This window comes from Priapulus caudatus, unplaced genomic scaffold (assembly GCF_000485595.1).
Source record: "Priapulus caudatus unplaced genomic scaffold, Priapulus_caudatus-5.0.1 Scaffold331, whole genome shotgun sequence".
Taxonomy (NCBI): domain Eukaryota; kingdom Metazoa; phylum Priapulida; class Priapulimorpha; order Priapulimorphida; family Priapulidae; genus Priapulus; species Priapulus caudatus.
Window position 1 is genome coordinate 185,093 of NW_014577392.1, and position 13,503 is coordinate 198,595.

At 46.5% G+C, this 13,503-nt stretch overlaps 1 protein-coding gene across 4 annotated transcripts in view; it reads right to left on the reverse strand.

Moving 5' to 3' along the window:
* LOC106809146 (methylthioribose-1-phosphate isomerase-like) overlaps positions 1-5,873 on the reverse strand; it is a 9,108-nt gene extending 3,235 nt beyond the window's left edge. The window contains exons 1-4 of one of the 4 annotated variants that reach the window (XM_014812120.1): positions 5,315-5,873; positions 3,610-3,754; positions 1,922-2,157; positions 18-184 (exon numbers count right to left, since the gene is read on the reverse strand). In XM_014812120.1, the coding sequence (XP_014667606.1) occupies positions 18-184; positions 1,922-2,157; positions 3,610-3,754; positions 5,315-5,352 (586 nt within the window). In that variant the 5' untranslated portion in view covers positions 5,353-5,873. Of the gene's footprint in view, positions 1-17; positions 185-1,921; positions 2,158-3,609; positions 3,755-4,150; positions 4,196-4,622; positions 4,663-4,920; positions 4,942-5,314 lie in introns of those variants that run through there. The other 3 variants (XM_014812123.1, XM_014812121.1, XM_014812122.1) reach the window with 3 other exon arrangements.
* Positions 5,874-13,503: the final 7,630 nt, after the last annotated feature.

Genomic DNA, 13,503 nt, shown 5'->3' on the forward strand with positions numbered 1-13,503 from the left:
TATATAGATATATATACCTAGCGCAGTTCCATAACCTCCAGTTGCTAGTGATCCAGTATTGCAGTGGGTCAGAATCCGAAGGGACTTGTCGTTCCTCTCAAGAATATGATTTGCTCCAAACATTCCCATTTTTTTGTTGATTTCTATATCCTTCTCCAGGAATGACTCTGCCATACTCATTATTCTATGCAATCAAAATAAAATCGAAGGTTTTCATGAATTTAATCCGTCATAAGCAGGGTTTCTTCTGGGGGAAAATTAGACAATGGAGGTAATGGCCGGTTTGGGGAAAAAACTCGCATAATGGATTCAAAGGTGTGTTTGCGCGTCTCGAGGACCTAGCAAAGAGAGCACCGCAGGAGCTCGCCCAGCTAGGGGGTCCGGGGGCATGCTCCCCCAGGAAATTAAAAAAAGAATTGTGCAATTTGGTGCATTCTAAGCTATTCTGAACACATTGTATGAGACTCTTGAATCTCTTTTTCAAGTTGTCAAAAGGAACAAATAAACTATGAATATGAAATGATGATCACATTAAATAGTAATACAGTCATGTAATGAGTAGACACGAATGTGGATTCTGCAGGCAGATACAGGGGGAAAGAGGTAGAGGGGGGTTCTGGGGTTTCCCCCAGCAAAATTTTAAAAATTTGAGGCACCCTGAAAATAAAATTGCACCTTTTAGTTTAAATCTTACTCTGTTAGAAGACCTACCAAGTCTCACGCATCTGGACCCATTCTCCCACACTCCCGCATGCCCTACGCATTTTCAGGCATTCACGTGCAGGGGCGTAGCTAGCCCTTCAACGATGTGCAGGCAGAACTGAAAAACAGATGGGGGGTATGGGGGTCCTCCCCAAGAAAATTTTGAAAATGTAGACGGCAGGAGATGGTATTTGAGCTACTTTTGAGTACATGTACAGCCTTCATTCTGACTACTACAATTCAATTTTTAGTAGAACAATTATTGCGCTTGCAGCGCGGCATTGATTGATATACAGAGGGGGGGGCATTGTTTAGGTCGCGTTTATTATTGAATATGTAGGGGGTGACCACCACTGGGATGAGAGCGACAGCAAAAAACTTTCTTGGAATTGTGAAAAAGCTGCAAAAGGGTTGTAACCTGCTTTGCCTCTCAATTACATAATTAACCCATGCATCAGGTGCCGTTTTGTACAGCCGCGCGACTATTATACTTGGCAATAATTAATTGGTATGTGTGTAAAAATATTGTTCATTCAACAGAAGGGGGTGGCTACTGGCTAAGTGATCGTCACAACAAACAAGAGAGCAATTTTCATCAACATTCAACATTGCTCAATCATTCAGTGTGTGTGGAGCATAGAAGTTAGAACTAGAATAGAACACACTATGGTGTGGAGTGGGGCATGTCTTTTTCATGTATATTATTTATGTATGTTGTTTCATGTATATTGTAAAAATTCTTTTTAACATAAATGATGTGCAGGCACGTGCCTTTTTGCCTAAAGGCAGCTACGTGCCTGACGTGTGCCGGCACGCAAAAAGAAACGTTGCTGTCAATTTCATTACGATTTTCCATGTATATAGTCAGAAGCACGTGGTGATCTATATATTTTTGGATTGACACTATTTTGACAAGGGCGGGTAAATACAGGAACATTTTCACAACGGCGATGTTAAATATGACAACGGCGGTGCGCCGTAGCGCCTCTTATGTAGAAGAAACCCTGATAAGTTATAAGTTCACGATTCACTTCAGAAGAATAACTTGGGCTGTGACTACCATTGGTGTCGTGGGTGATATACATCCTAGAGAAGGGTACTCCCCAAAGTAGGAGAGGGGAGAGGGGAGGAAGTAGAAGAGGAGTGGGGGAGCAAACAGGGGTCAGGAGAGGAGTAGGAGGAGGAGAGGAGTAGGAGGAGGAGGAGGTTAGATACTCACTGTTCTTTCATTTCAGCTACTGACACCTCATCACAGTCCTTTAATTCAGCAGAAAGCTTTAACAAAACGTCTGCACACCATTTCATGTTCACTGCAGTTGGTCTTGCAGACACAAGATATGTAAGCTTGGTTGCAAGGTATGTGTTCAACATAGACTTGGTATCAAATTCCTGATTGTTTAGGTCAACGACCAGACTGAGTGATCCAACAATTCCAATAGCCGGTGCACCTCTAACCTGAAAAAAGCATATGACTCAGACTATATGATGGACCAAAATATGATCAAATGTCCTTATTCCCTGTTTTATACTAATATAAATTTCACTGTTTTGTTTCAGGGTTAGTTTTGATGCGAAAATAAATGTTTCAGATCTGAAAGTCTGAAATCTGGGCGAGAGATGGCGCTACGCCTAAATGATCGTCATTTTGGTTTTCGATTATCGCGCAAATAAAAGCAATAAAATATTCCAGTCAAATTACTGTAACGAAGAATCTAAAACACAATATTACATGTAGGTACCATATGATTAGGTAGGTAGGTAGGTAAATTTAACAAAATCAAATGAATCTAGATGGCCATTTTTCATTTTTGCCAAAAAGTGGGCGTGGCTCGAAAGTAGGTCGACTGGCGTGCTCCAAACTAGGACGTTCAAATCTCTCCAATAGGAGTAACAACTGTATGCAATTTGAAACATGTGGGTCAAATGGTTCTCGAGTTATCGTTGACCGTAGGCAGACACTGAAATGCATAGTGAAATTGCCAAAATCTACATAATTTAAAAAAAATATCAAAACCCCTGTGATATGTTTTGGGGCCAGTCCTTATTCATTCACATACCAAAAATGAGCAAAATCCATTGAACCTGAACTGACTTATGGCCATTTCCAAGTTTGCCAAAAAGTGGGCATGACTCAAAAGTAGGTCAACTGGCGTGCTCCAAAATAGGACGTTCACATCTCTCCCATATGAGTAACAACTGTATGCAATTTGAAACATGTGGGTCAAACGGTTCTCAAGTTATCGTTGACCGTAGCCAAATGTTGACGGACGGACGGATGGACGGACGACGCCCCACAGCAATAGCTCATCTTGACGATGTCAAGGTGAGCTAAAAATGAGAAAGTAATAATAACGGAATCAGAACCAAAAGGTTCATTAGCACAATTACAATGTTATTTAACACGAACAAGGTAGACATAATTTCTTACCATTACTTATACTATCCTTACCAATGCCTGTACCCAGGATTGGCCGAAGGGGGGTTCCAAATCAGAGGTGTGCGGGCGACTGCGAGCGCCGAAGGCGTGAAGTGATGTTAGGGGTGGTCTGGGGGCATGACCCCCTGGGCAAGTTTTGAAAATTTGCTTTAAAATGGTGCATTCTGGTGCATTTTAACAGTTTTCTTCTGGATAAAATATACCTAGCCCAAGTTATAAAATAGGCCTGTCGACTGTATTTATTTTTTGATGGTTGGGGGGTTCCGGAACCCCTGGAACCCCCCCTTGGGTACGGGACTGGGGACCAGTACAAAAAAAGGTAACTGACATATATTCTAATTATTATAGGTAGTTACAGTATTAGATAGGGTTAGGATCAGGGTTAACCCAACCATTCTTGACACTGCTGGTCGACTTTGAGCAAACACCATAATGGGTCGACAGTTCCTGTAATCTTAAAGTTGCTTTACCTGCATCTGGAAAATTGCTTTCCATCCATCTTCAACATCTCCAATACGTACATACACGGTTTGGTTAGGCAGTAGAAGCTGATCTAATATTGATAACTGCCCACGCTGGTTGTATATAATTGCCTCAGTACCCATCTTCTTAATTCTGTATACAACGTATATCAAAAGCCTTTAAAAATACAATACTTATATTATTATTAATTCCTACTTTTAATGTGTAAATGTATTAATTAACAGTGCTCAACAGGGTACCAACAGTATACCATCAGTCAACCCTACACATGCATAATAAAACGGTAGTGAATGTTAATGTGTGAGAATTCATAGGGACAGTGATTTTTCGCAATCGCAGAAAACGGACGGAAAACACAGAAACGGCCATTGGAAACGGAAAAGATGTTTTCAAACGGAAAAAACGCGGAAAACGTAATTTGAACATATTACATGGAAATTTCAATAAAATCACAAAAAAACACGTCGACAATAGCATTGGTAATGATATGGTTTACACTCAGACAAGTTTCAAAGCGAAATGACTTACAATTACGACTTTTGGTAGCCCTGTGTTTCGGTGCCAACCCAACTGTCAGTCAGTGGCCTAACCTTTTTTTTCATGCAAATATATGGTAAACGAAATTTTGCATTTTTGGTGTGTAAAATCTCTATGGCAAAAAGGAATTTCCATTTTTTTTTACTTTGAAATGGAATTCATGATTTTCCCAAACGAAAAAGGCAATTTTGTGAAACGGAAAATCACTGTCCCTAAATTCAGTCCCAGTATGGAAATAGTGTGTCCTCCGGCTGTGGCACTGAATGGTTAAATTAACAGGATCTAGAATTTTAAGTGCCGTACGGCATTCCCATGCAACATCAGTAAGAACCCGAATGGCCAATGATCGACAGGGCCTATACTTAAAATTTTAAAATATAATAAAGTTTCACGTGTTATTCTGATGATCAACTGATGCCACGATTAGTACATGACATATGTACATGTATATATACATACTTACATCTCATAAATTTTATTCATTTATAATGGAATAATGGTGCATCGATAAAAATGGCGATATGAGCTTGCAAGCACTGTCATGTAAACTAAGATTGCCTTAGTGCAGTGAGATACCAGATCCTGTAACATTATTGGTTATGCACAACATATATGATTGCATGCATGGTGCGGCATGCAGAGTTTGCTACTAAATAGAAATTTAGCAATTGTTTTGCAATTATTGGCAAAGTTAAGAAGTTGAAATTGATTTAGCAGGAGGAATTGTGAATTGTACAAATGTACAATGTACACAAATGTACCTATGCTCGATCGCAGACTGTCATATCAGTTTTAAATTTACACGAACATTCAGCCACAGTTACCACAGTACCACAATTGACTGACAGTGCACATTCTATCCAAACTGCAAGTAAATAGCTTTTCTGTGTCAAACTCAGCTCCGACTCTCTGACACTATATACGACTATATGACCATGGCCTAGAATACTACCAGAAGCTGCCTATACCTGTGGCTATGGCTGATTTTGAGGCACTGTCAGTGGCACCACTCCCAGTTTATATCCCAATGTGTGATATAGCGCTTTGATGTATCCAACTGGTTTTGCCGTGGGGGGGGGGGGCAAAACCACGAATGGTCTGGTCAGCATACACAGCTACGTACCCTCTATAGTGCTGCATACAAAAATTACTCACCGATTAGTGATTACTAAACTGCCGAGTTTCTTGTCCATGTAAAATGCATTTATGCCTGTGTATATTTCTGCATGCGCATGTCAAACCATGCCTTTTGGGGTTGCCTCACACGTAACGAATATCAACACAGTACATCAAGCCATTTAGATTTGTGCCCATGTTGTTGACGGACGGACGGACAGACGGAGTCATGCCATTATTACTACCTGCATCTGACTGTGTCACATGAGATAAATAACTTCAATTTTGCAATTAAACAGGAAAGATCAGAATTCCAATATAGGATGACAGAAATGAAGAAGCTTAACTTAAAGCTATTCTATTCCTAAATCTATTCCTTAGAAGGTTGTACATGCTAATGGCAATGATTATACTAAGGTGATTGCTACAAATAGGTGCGGGCGGTGCTACGTCACAGATCAGTAGTCACGTGACCACCAGCAGAACGCCAGTGAAAACCACACGATCGCGTCACTGGCGCCCATAGATTACTGCATAACAATACAAATTATCCGTCACTTAGTTTGGAAGTTTTAATAAGTTTTTTTCATGAAATTTCTTCTAATATGTCTTGCGAGTATATAGATAGCCTTTCTGTAGCTATAATTATGACATTATGTAAGATACATATATGCACTGCAAATGTAAAATATTTTAAGCTATTCTTATTTGTTTGCATTAGTTGAATAAAATTACCCCAGGTCTCGTGAAACAAAAACAAAGTCCAAGATTACACAACAGTTTTCACCCTCACCAAACTTGTCTGAGTGTCTGGAGCATGCTGACATCGACATTTTACCAAACATCCGCACCCAATCACGGTACATACTGTTAGTTTGTTTTCCCATTTGACGTTGCAAATAATGGGGTTAAAGTGTGTTTCTGACCTATTTCCTATTTTTAAAAGAAAATAGAAAATAGGAAATGGGTTTCTGATCCGTTTCCTATTTAAAATAAAAATAGAAAATAGGAAATGGGTTTCTGATCCGTTTCCTATTTAAAATAAAAATAGAAAATAGGAAATGGGTTTCTGATCCGTTTCCTATTTTTAAGCTGAAAATCGAAAATGAGAAATAGGTTTCTGATCCGTTTCCTATTTGCGAAGTCACACAATGCAATCGGATCTTTCGCCGATATACGTTGTTCTCAAGCGTAAGAGGATGTAGAGGAGGAGGAGAGAAGGAGGAGGGGGAGCTATAGGAGGATAGTAGGCGGAGGAGAAGGTGGTGGAGAAGGAGGATAGGAGGCGGGGGAAAAGGTGGTGAAGAAGGAGGAGGCGTAGGAGGAGGAAAGATGGTAGTGGAGGGGGAGGAGGGAAGGAGGTAGAGGAAGGAGGAGGTAGAGAAGAGGAGAAGGTGGCGGAGAAGGAGGAGGAGGAGGAGGAGGGGAGAAAGTGGTGGAGGAGGAGGGATAGGAGGAGGGAAGATGGTAGTGGAGGGGAGGAGGGGAGGACGTAGAGGAGGGGAGAAGGTGGTGTAGGAGGAGAGCAGGGGAGAAGGTGGTTGAGGGGGAGTGGTAGGAGGAGGTAGAGGAGAAAAGAAGATGGTAGTGGAGGGGGAGGAGGGGAGGAGGTAGAGGAGGAAGGAGGTAGAGGAGGGGAGAAGGTGGTGGAGAAGGAGGAGGAAGAGAGGAGGGGAGAAGGTGGATAGTAGGCGGGGGGAGAAGGTGGTGGAGAAGGAGGATAGGAGGCGAGGGAGAAGGTGGTGGAGAAGGAGGAGGGGTAGGAGGAGGAAAGATGGTAGTGGAGAGGGAGGAGCGAAGGAGGTAGAGGAGGGAGGAGGTAGAGGAGGGGAGAAGATGGTGGAGAAGGAGGAGGAGAGGAGGGGAAAAGGTGGTGGAGGAGGAGGGATAGGAGGAGGGAAGATGGTAGTGGAGGGGAGGAGGGGAGGACGTAGAGGAGGGGAGAAGGTGGTGTAGGAGGAGAGCAGGGGAGAAGGTGGTGGAGGGGGAGAGAGGGTCACATAGTGACCCGAGTTTGCTAGGGGGGGTCCGGCATGCCCCCCGGAAAAAATGTTGATTCTGAGATGCAATTTCCTGCATTCTGAGGGTCACAAATGACAATAAATAGACAAAAAATGACAATAATTGACTTTTTTTTCTCTATCACAGTGAAATTCGTAGTTTGATACAAACTGGCCGTAGTGGTGCAAAAGGAATAGAAATTCGTATAAAATACGGATAAATCTTAGTGGTTGGCATCTCTGGCACGCACACGCACTCGCACACACAGTGACACACTCACACGCACACACACACGCAGTTATAAAATAGTAGTTACCTGTCACGAAATGATCAAAACAAATAGTGGAGAATTTTGACGGACTCCAGTGTATACCTTTTACATTTACTCATTTACTCATTTACATTTAAGTGGCAGTCAGCCACTTATGACTTATCACGCCTCTCTGGACTCTTATGTCATTTTGGCAGCTCAAAAAAATATCTTTTCTTATCTGTGCAATATATATGATTGTGACAACCTACTACTACACACGTTTTTGGCATATATATGCAAGGAAATTAATATGCTTTTGGTTTGGAAATGGGGTATTGCGTGTGTAAGCTCACGGAGACAGGCTGTTGTTTTCACCGGCACAGCTGGTTGCTAGGTTAAGAAAGTCCCGGATGTGGCAAAGTTCCCGTATGTCCGCCCGCACCTATAGGCAAGAGGGCCTACCGTACCAATCTTTAACTAACCATGATAAATTTTATAACGGTTATATATATATACCGGTACCTAAACCGACCAGGCTCTACGACTTTTACATGGCGTAGGCCTCTCGCCGACGTAGTGTTAAGCGAGAAGGGAACTTGTGGCTAATATATACCCAGTATATATATTATAAGTTTTGCATGAACTGATAGTATTAGTGATATATCATATAGTTCATGCAGATACGAAGAGAATGCCAATCAAGTTGATTCAAAACAATTTCAGAACTGTCACAGCCTTACAGTTACACCATGGAAACATATACAAACACGTGCTGTTAGTGTTACTGTTAGTGTTGCTGAGAGGGTTTATGTCCCCCAGGGTACTGCCGGTGTCACGGTCTGAGATTACCCCCAGTCTGAAATTACCCTAGCGCTACTGCGCATGCGCCACACATGCACACGAGGTGCTGGGTGTAAAGCGCAGTAGCAAAAATTAGCATTGGTTAACTGAGACTGCCACCGTCACAGCAGTCAGCGTCTTAACGCCATTTGTTTTAGCAAAGTTGTTGTATTCGCCATTTGTCAAAAATACGGACAGAAGCAGTTTATTATTGCTCTCTCCAACACGGACGTGACTATACGCACGGCGGCCGTGTGGATAAGATTCAATATAGCTATACGCACGGCGGCCGTGTGATGATCGACCCTCAATATTGGTAAGGGAATGAGGAAGGGGAGAAGGGAGAAGCGGTGGGAGAAAGGAGGGGAGTAAGGGGAAAGGGGGGTGGGTGAGAAGGAGGAAGGGAGAAGATGGTGGAGAAGCGAGGAAGGGGAGTAAGGAAGAAGGGTAGTGGAGAAGGAGGAGGGGAGAAGCTGTTGGAGAGGAGGGGGGAAGGGAGAAGGTGTTGGAGGGAGAGGAGGGGGAGAAGGCTTGGGTGGAGAAGGGGGAGGGAGGACGGGAGAGGTGGTGCGGGGAGGGAGAAGGCTGGTGGAGAAGGAGAAGAGGGAGAAGGAGAAGGTGTGGAAGGAGGGGGAGAAGCTGGTGGCGAAGGAGGAGGGGAGAAGCTGGTGGAGAAGGAGAAAGGGAGAAGGAGGGGAGAAGGGAGCTGGGTGGAGGAGGGGGAGAAGGGAGAAGCTGGTGGGAGAAGGAGGAAGGGAGAGGAGAAGGTGGTGGAGAAGGATGAGGGGAGAAGCTGGTGGAGGGAGGAGGGGAGAAGGGAGAAGTGGGTGGAGGAGGGGAGAAGGCTGGTGAGGAAGAGGATAGAGAGAAGGAGTGGGAGAAGAGAGGCTGGTGGAGGAGGAGGGGGAGAAGGGAGAAGTGGATTAATGATGGGAGAAGGGCAGCCGGTGGAGAGGAGGGGAGAAGGAGAAGGGTGGGCGGCACCAGGAGGGGAGGAAGCTGGTGGAGCAGGGCAGGAAGGGGGCGAAGGGAGAGGGTGGTGGGAAGGAGGAGGGAGAGAGCTGTGGAGAGGGGAAGGGGAGAAAGGGAGAGGTGAGTGGAGAAGGAGGAGGGAGAGAGCTGTGAGAGCGGAGGAGGGGGGAGCAGCTGGTGAGGAAGGAGGAGGGGAGGAAGGTGGTGGAGGGAGGGGGAGAAACTGGTTGGAGGGAGGAAGAGGAGGAGGGGGGAGACAAGAAGCTGGTGGAGGAAGGGGGAGAAGAGAGAAGTGGTTGGAAGAAGGAGGAGGGGGAGAAGCTGGTCGTAGCTTCCTCCTTCTCCCACAGCTTCTCTCCTTATCCATCAGCATTCTCCTTTACCCCCTCCTTGCTCATACAGCTTCTCCCTCCCCGCCTGCATCCTGCCTCGTCGCGCCTATTCCCATCACCCATGCTTCCCCTCCTCCTCCTTCCCCTCCTCCTCCACACCGGTTCTCCTGCCTCGCTCCTCTACTCATGACCTTCTCGCCTCCTCTCCCTCCTCCTCCTCTGGGGGCCTGTCTCCGGCATCACCTTCTCGCCCGGTCCCCAGGTAGCCTGTGGCGGGCGCCGGCGTGATCGGCGCAATCACCGCTTCTCCCTCCTCCCCTCCTCCTCCTCTATCCTTTCTCCCCTCCTCCTCCCCTAGCTGGGGACTGCAATCTCGATCGTCTGGGGGGATCTCTCCTTCCATCACCTTCTTCCTCCTCTCTCCTCCTCCTCCTACTCCATACCTCTCTCTTTCTCCTCCTCCTCTGCATTACTTCTCACTCCTCGACTCCTCCTCTCGCCTTCTCCAATCACCTCGCGTCCTCCTCCTCCTCCTCCGATCTATTCCATCATCTTCTCCCGCTCCTCCTTCTCCTCCTCTCCTCTTCCTTCTCCCTCTCTCCTCCCCTACTCCATCACGCTCTCTCCTCCTCTACTTCTCCACCACCTTCTCCCCCCCTCCTCTGCTCTCCATCACCTTCTTCCTCTCTTCCCCCTACTCCTCACTTTCTCCCCTCCTCCTTCTCTCCTCCTCCCTCCTGGCCCTACTCCATCACCTTCTCTCCTGCCTCTCCTCCGTCCTGCTCCCGTAACTCCACTCCTTCTCCGCCCTCGCTCCTCCTTCTCCTCCTCGCTACCATCGAACGTTCTCCCGTCCTCCTCCGCCGACCTCTATCACCTTTCTGTCCCTCTCTCCCGCTAACTTCCATACTCCTTTTTTCCCCTCCTCCAACTCTCGCTCTGCCTCTCATCACCGTTGTCCCTCCTCTTCGCCCACTTCCATCATTCTCCCTTCCTACCTTGCTCCTGCCTCTCCTCCCCCTATCCATCAGCTTCTCTCCTGCCTCCTCGCTCGCTCCTCCTCGCTCCCCCTTATCCATCAACCTCTCCCTACTCTCCTCCCTCCTCCATCATCCTTCTCTACTTCCTCCTGCCTGCTCCTCCATGTACATTTCGCCTGGCCCTCCTCCTCCTTCTCCTCCTCCCTTCTCCATCACTTCTCCCTCCTCCTCCTGCCTCCTCCCCCTACTTCATCATCTTTCTCCCTGCCTCCTCCTCTTCCTCCCCCTCCTCTCCTTCCTACTCAACACCCTTCCTCTTCTCCTCCTCGCCCACTACTTCATCAACTTCCCTTCCTCCTCCTCCTCCCCTCCCTCATCATCTCTCCCCCCCTCTCCTCCTCATTCACCTTCCGGCTCTCCTCCTCCTCCTCCTCCTCGCAGTCACCTTCTCTCCTCTCTCTCCTCCCATCACTTCTTGCTCTCGATCATCGTCCCCGACCGCTATCCATTCCCCTCTCCTCTCGCTCCTCCTCCCTGCTCTCCATCATTTTCTCGCCCGTCCCTCCATCCCCCTACTCCATCACCTCTCTCCTCTCCTCCTCTCCATCACCTTCTTCGCCTCCTCCTCCTCCTCCGTCTCCATCACCTTCTCTCCTCCTCCTCCTCCCCATCACCTTCTCCGCCTCCTCCTCTCCTCGCTCCTCCTTCTCCATCTACCGTTCATCTCCTCGCTCCTCTCCCTCTGCGCATTCAGCCTTCTCTCTCTCCTCCTCTCCATCAGCATTCCCTCCGTGCTCACTCCTCGATCCTCCTCCATCACCTCTCTCCTCCTCTCCATCATCTCCCCTCCTCCTCCTCCGTCCTCCTAACTCCTATGGGCAGGCGCGGGGTTAAGATATAATGTGCGCCGAACATTCAGACCGGTCTGAGATTACCCATCTGAATTTACCCGCCTATGGGCAGGGCACACAGGATATAATTGCAGGGGTAAATTTCAGAACTGGGGGTAATCTTCCGACGGTGACACGGTCTGAGATTACCCCAGTCTGAATTTACGCCACCTATGGGCGACACAGGGATAATAATTTGGTGCAGGGGTAAGTTTCAGACTGGGGGTAAATCTCAGACGGTGACGGTTCTGAGATTACCCCAGCCTGAATTTACCCCACTAATTGGGACACAGATATAATTTTCAAGGGGTTAATTTAAAGTACTGGGTAATCTCAAGACCGTTGACACCGGTCTGAGATTACCCCAGTCCTGATTTTACCTCTACTGCAGACTAATCTGCAGACTGTGGCCGCAGGGCAGTCTATTATCGCAGCGCTACTGCGCATGCGTCACGCATGCGCCCGAGGTAGGGGGTAATTATCAGACTGGGGGTAATCTCAGACCGTGGACAACCGGAAGTACCTGGGGTACGGTCCGGGTAATACCGAACGTACCTGGTAAAGTAACTATAAATCTAAGCGGTGATTTCATATGCTCTGCTGGTACTATCTAATATGCCGACCCGTACCTCGCTAACATCCATACGACTGACCACAAAGTGACAGTGGCTACGCATACTCCATAACCTGAACCTAAACGCTACGTTCCTACCATATCAGATAGTTTAGCAGGGGTACGGTTTCGTCGTACCAGGGTACGTCGGCAGTAACGCTGAGGGACATAGACAGTATGTCATTTCGGAGCGTTAGTGTTATTATACACACTGTACCAGAGGCACAGTGAATAACACTTCTGGACATGGACACTGTGTCACTGCACTGGCGTGAAGTAGGCTCTAGTTACTATAGCCGCGCTTCCAATTTGACTGCCGCTGTACTAGCTCTAAATAGGCTCTAGGCAGCTATTGTAGGGGCCAGCGGCATGTCATGTAAGCGGTGCTATAGTATTACTAGAGCTACTGCGAATGCACACGGTGACATTCTAATGAATAGGGAGAACCTAGCTCTAGTATGGATAGCCACCCGGCATCGGCTCCGCAGGGCTATAGCACATTGAGGCGCATAGCTGTATCTAGCAAATGTCGGACTGGTCTTTTAACAAACATTTATCCGGCCAAAACGGCAAGGAATGATGAGGGTTTTTCAACAACTATCTATCAAATGACATCTCACCTAATCTTTGTTGAACACTTTCCAGCACTTTCACCAGGTATTTATGCTGTTATTGCTCAAAGTACACTTATTGGGGAAATTAGCATTTCAATCAATGTGCGTGCGCACCCGATATGTTGGCAAAACGCAAGAGGGCTAGTTGTGCGTGAAAGGTGCATGTCATTGATTAACGGGGGTGGTGGGTACACGTCGCCTGGATGCGCCAGATTGTGCGGGCCAATCGGAGCACCATCAGGAACACACCGTTAATCATACACTGGCACCATAGCTGCTTTGCGTTTTGCCAACATCATTCCGGTGACATTACGCGTGCGCACGCCACATGATTTGAAATGTAATTTCAATAAGTGCTGACTTTGCGGAATAAACAGCATAAATACCGTGGTGTAAAGTTGTGGAAGTGTTCAAAAATATGGTTGAATGTCCATGTTTGATAGATAAGTGTTAAAAGAGCCCGATCATTTTGCGGTTTTTTGGGGATAAATTTTTGTTAGACCAGTCGGCCATGTTGCTTTAGATTAACAGCTATACGCTTCATGTGGCTATACCTGCGCAGCGATCAGCGGGCTATTAGGTACTAGAGCTGAGTGGAGAACATAGATTACACGTCCAGCTATGCTTGCCATGGGGCCGAGTTTGAAGGCAGCAAAAAACTGGAAGAGTATGGCGATGATCTACATTATTTTCAATGGTCGAAGTATTTATTATATAGGTTAGTAAGGCATAA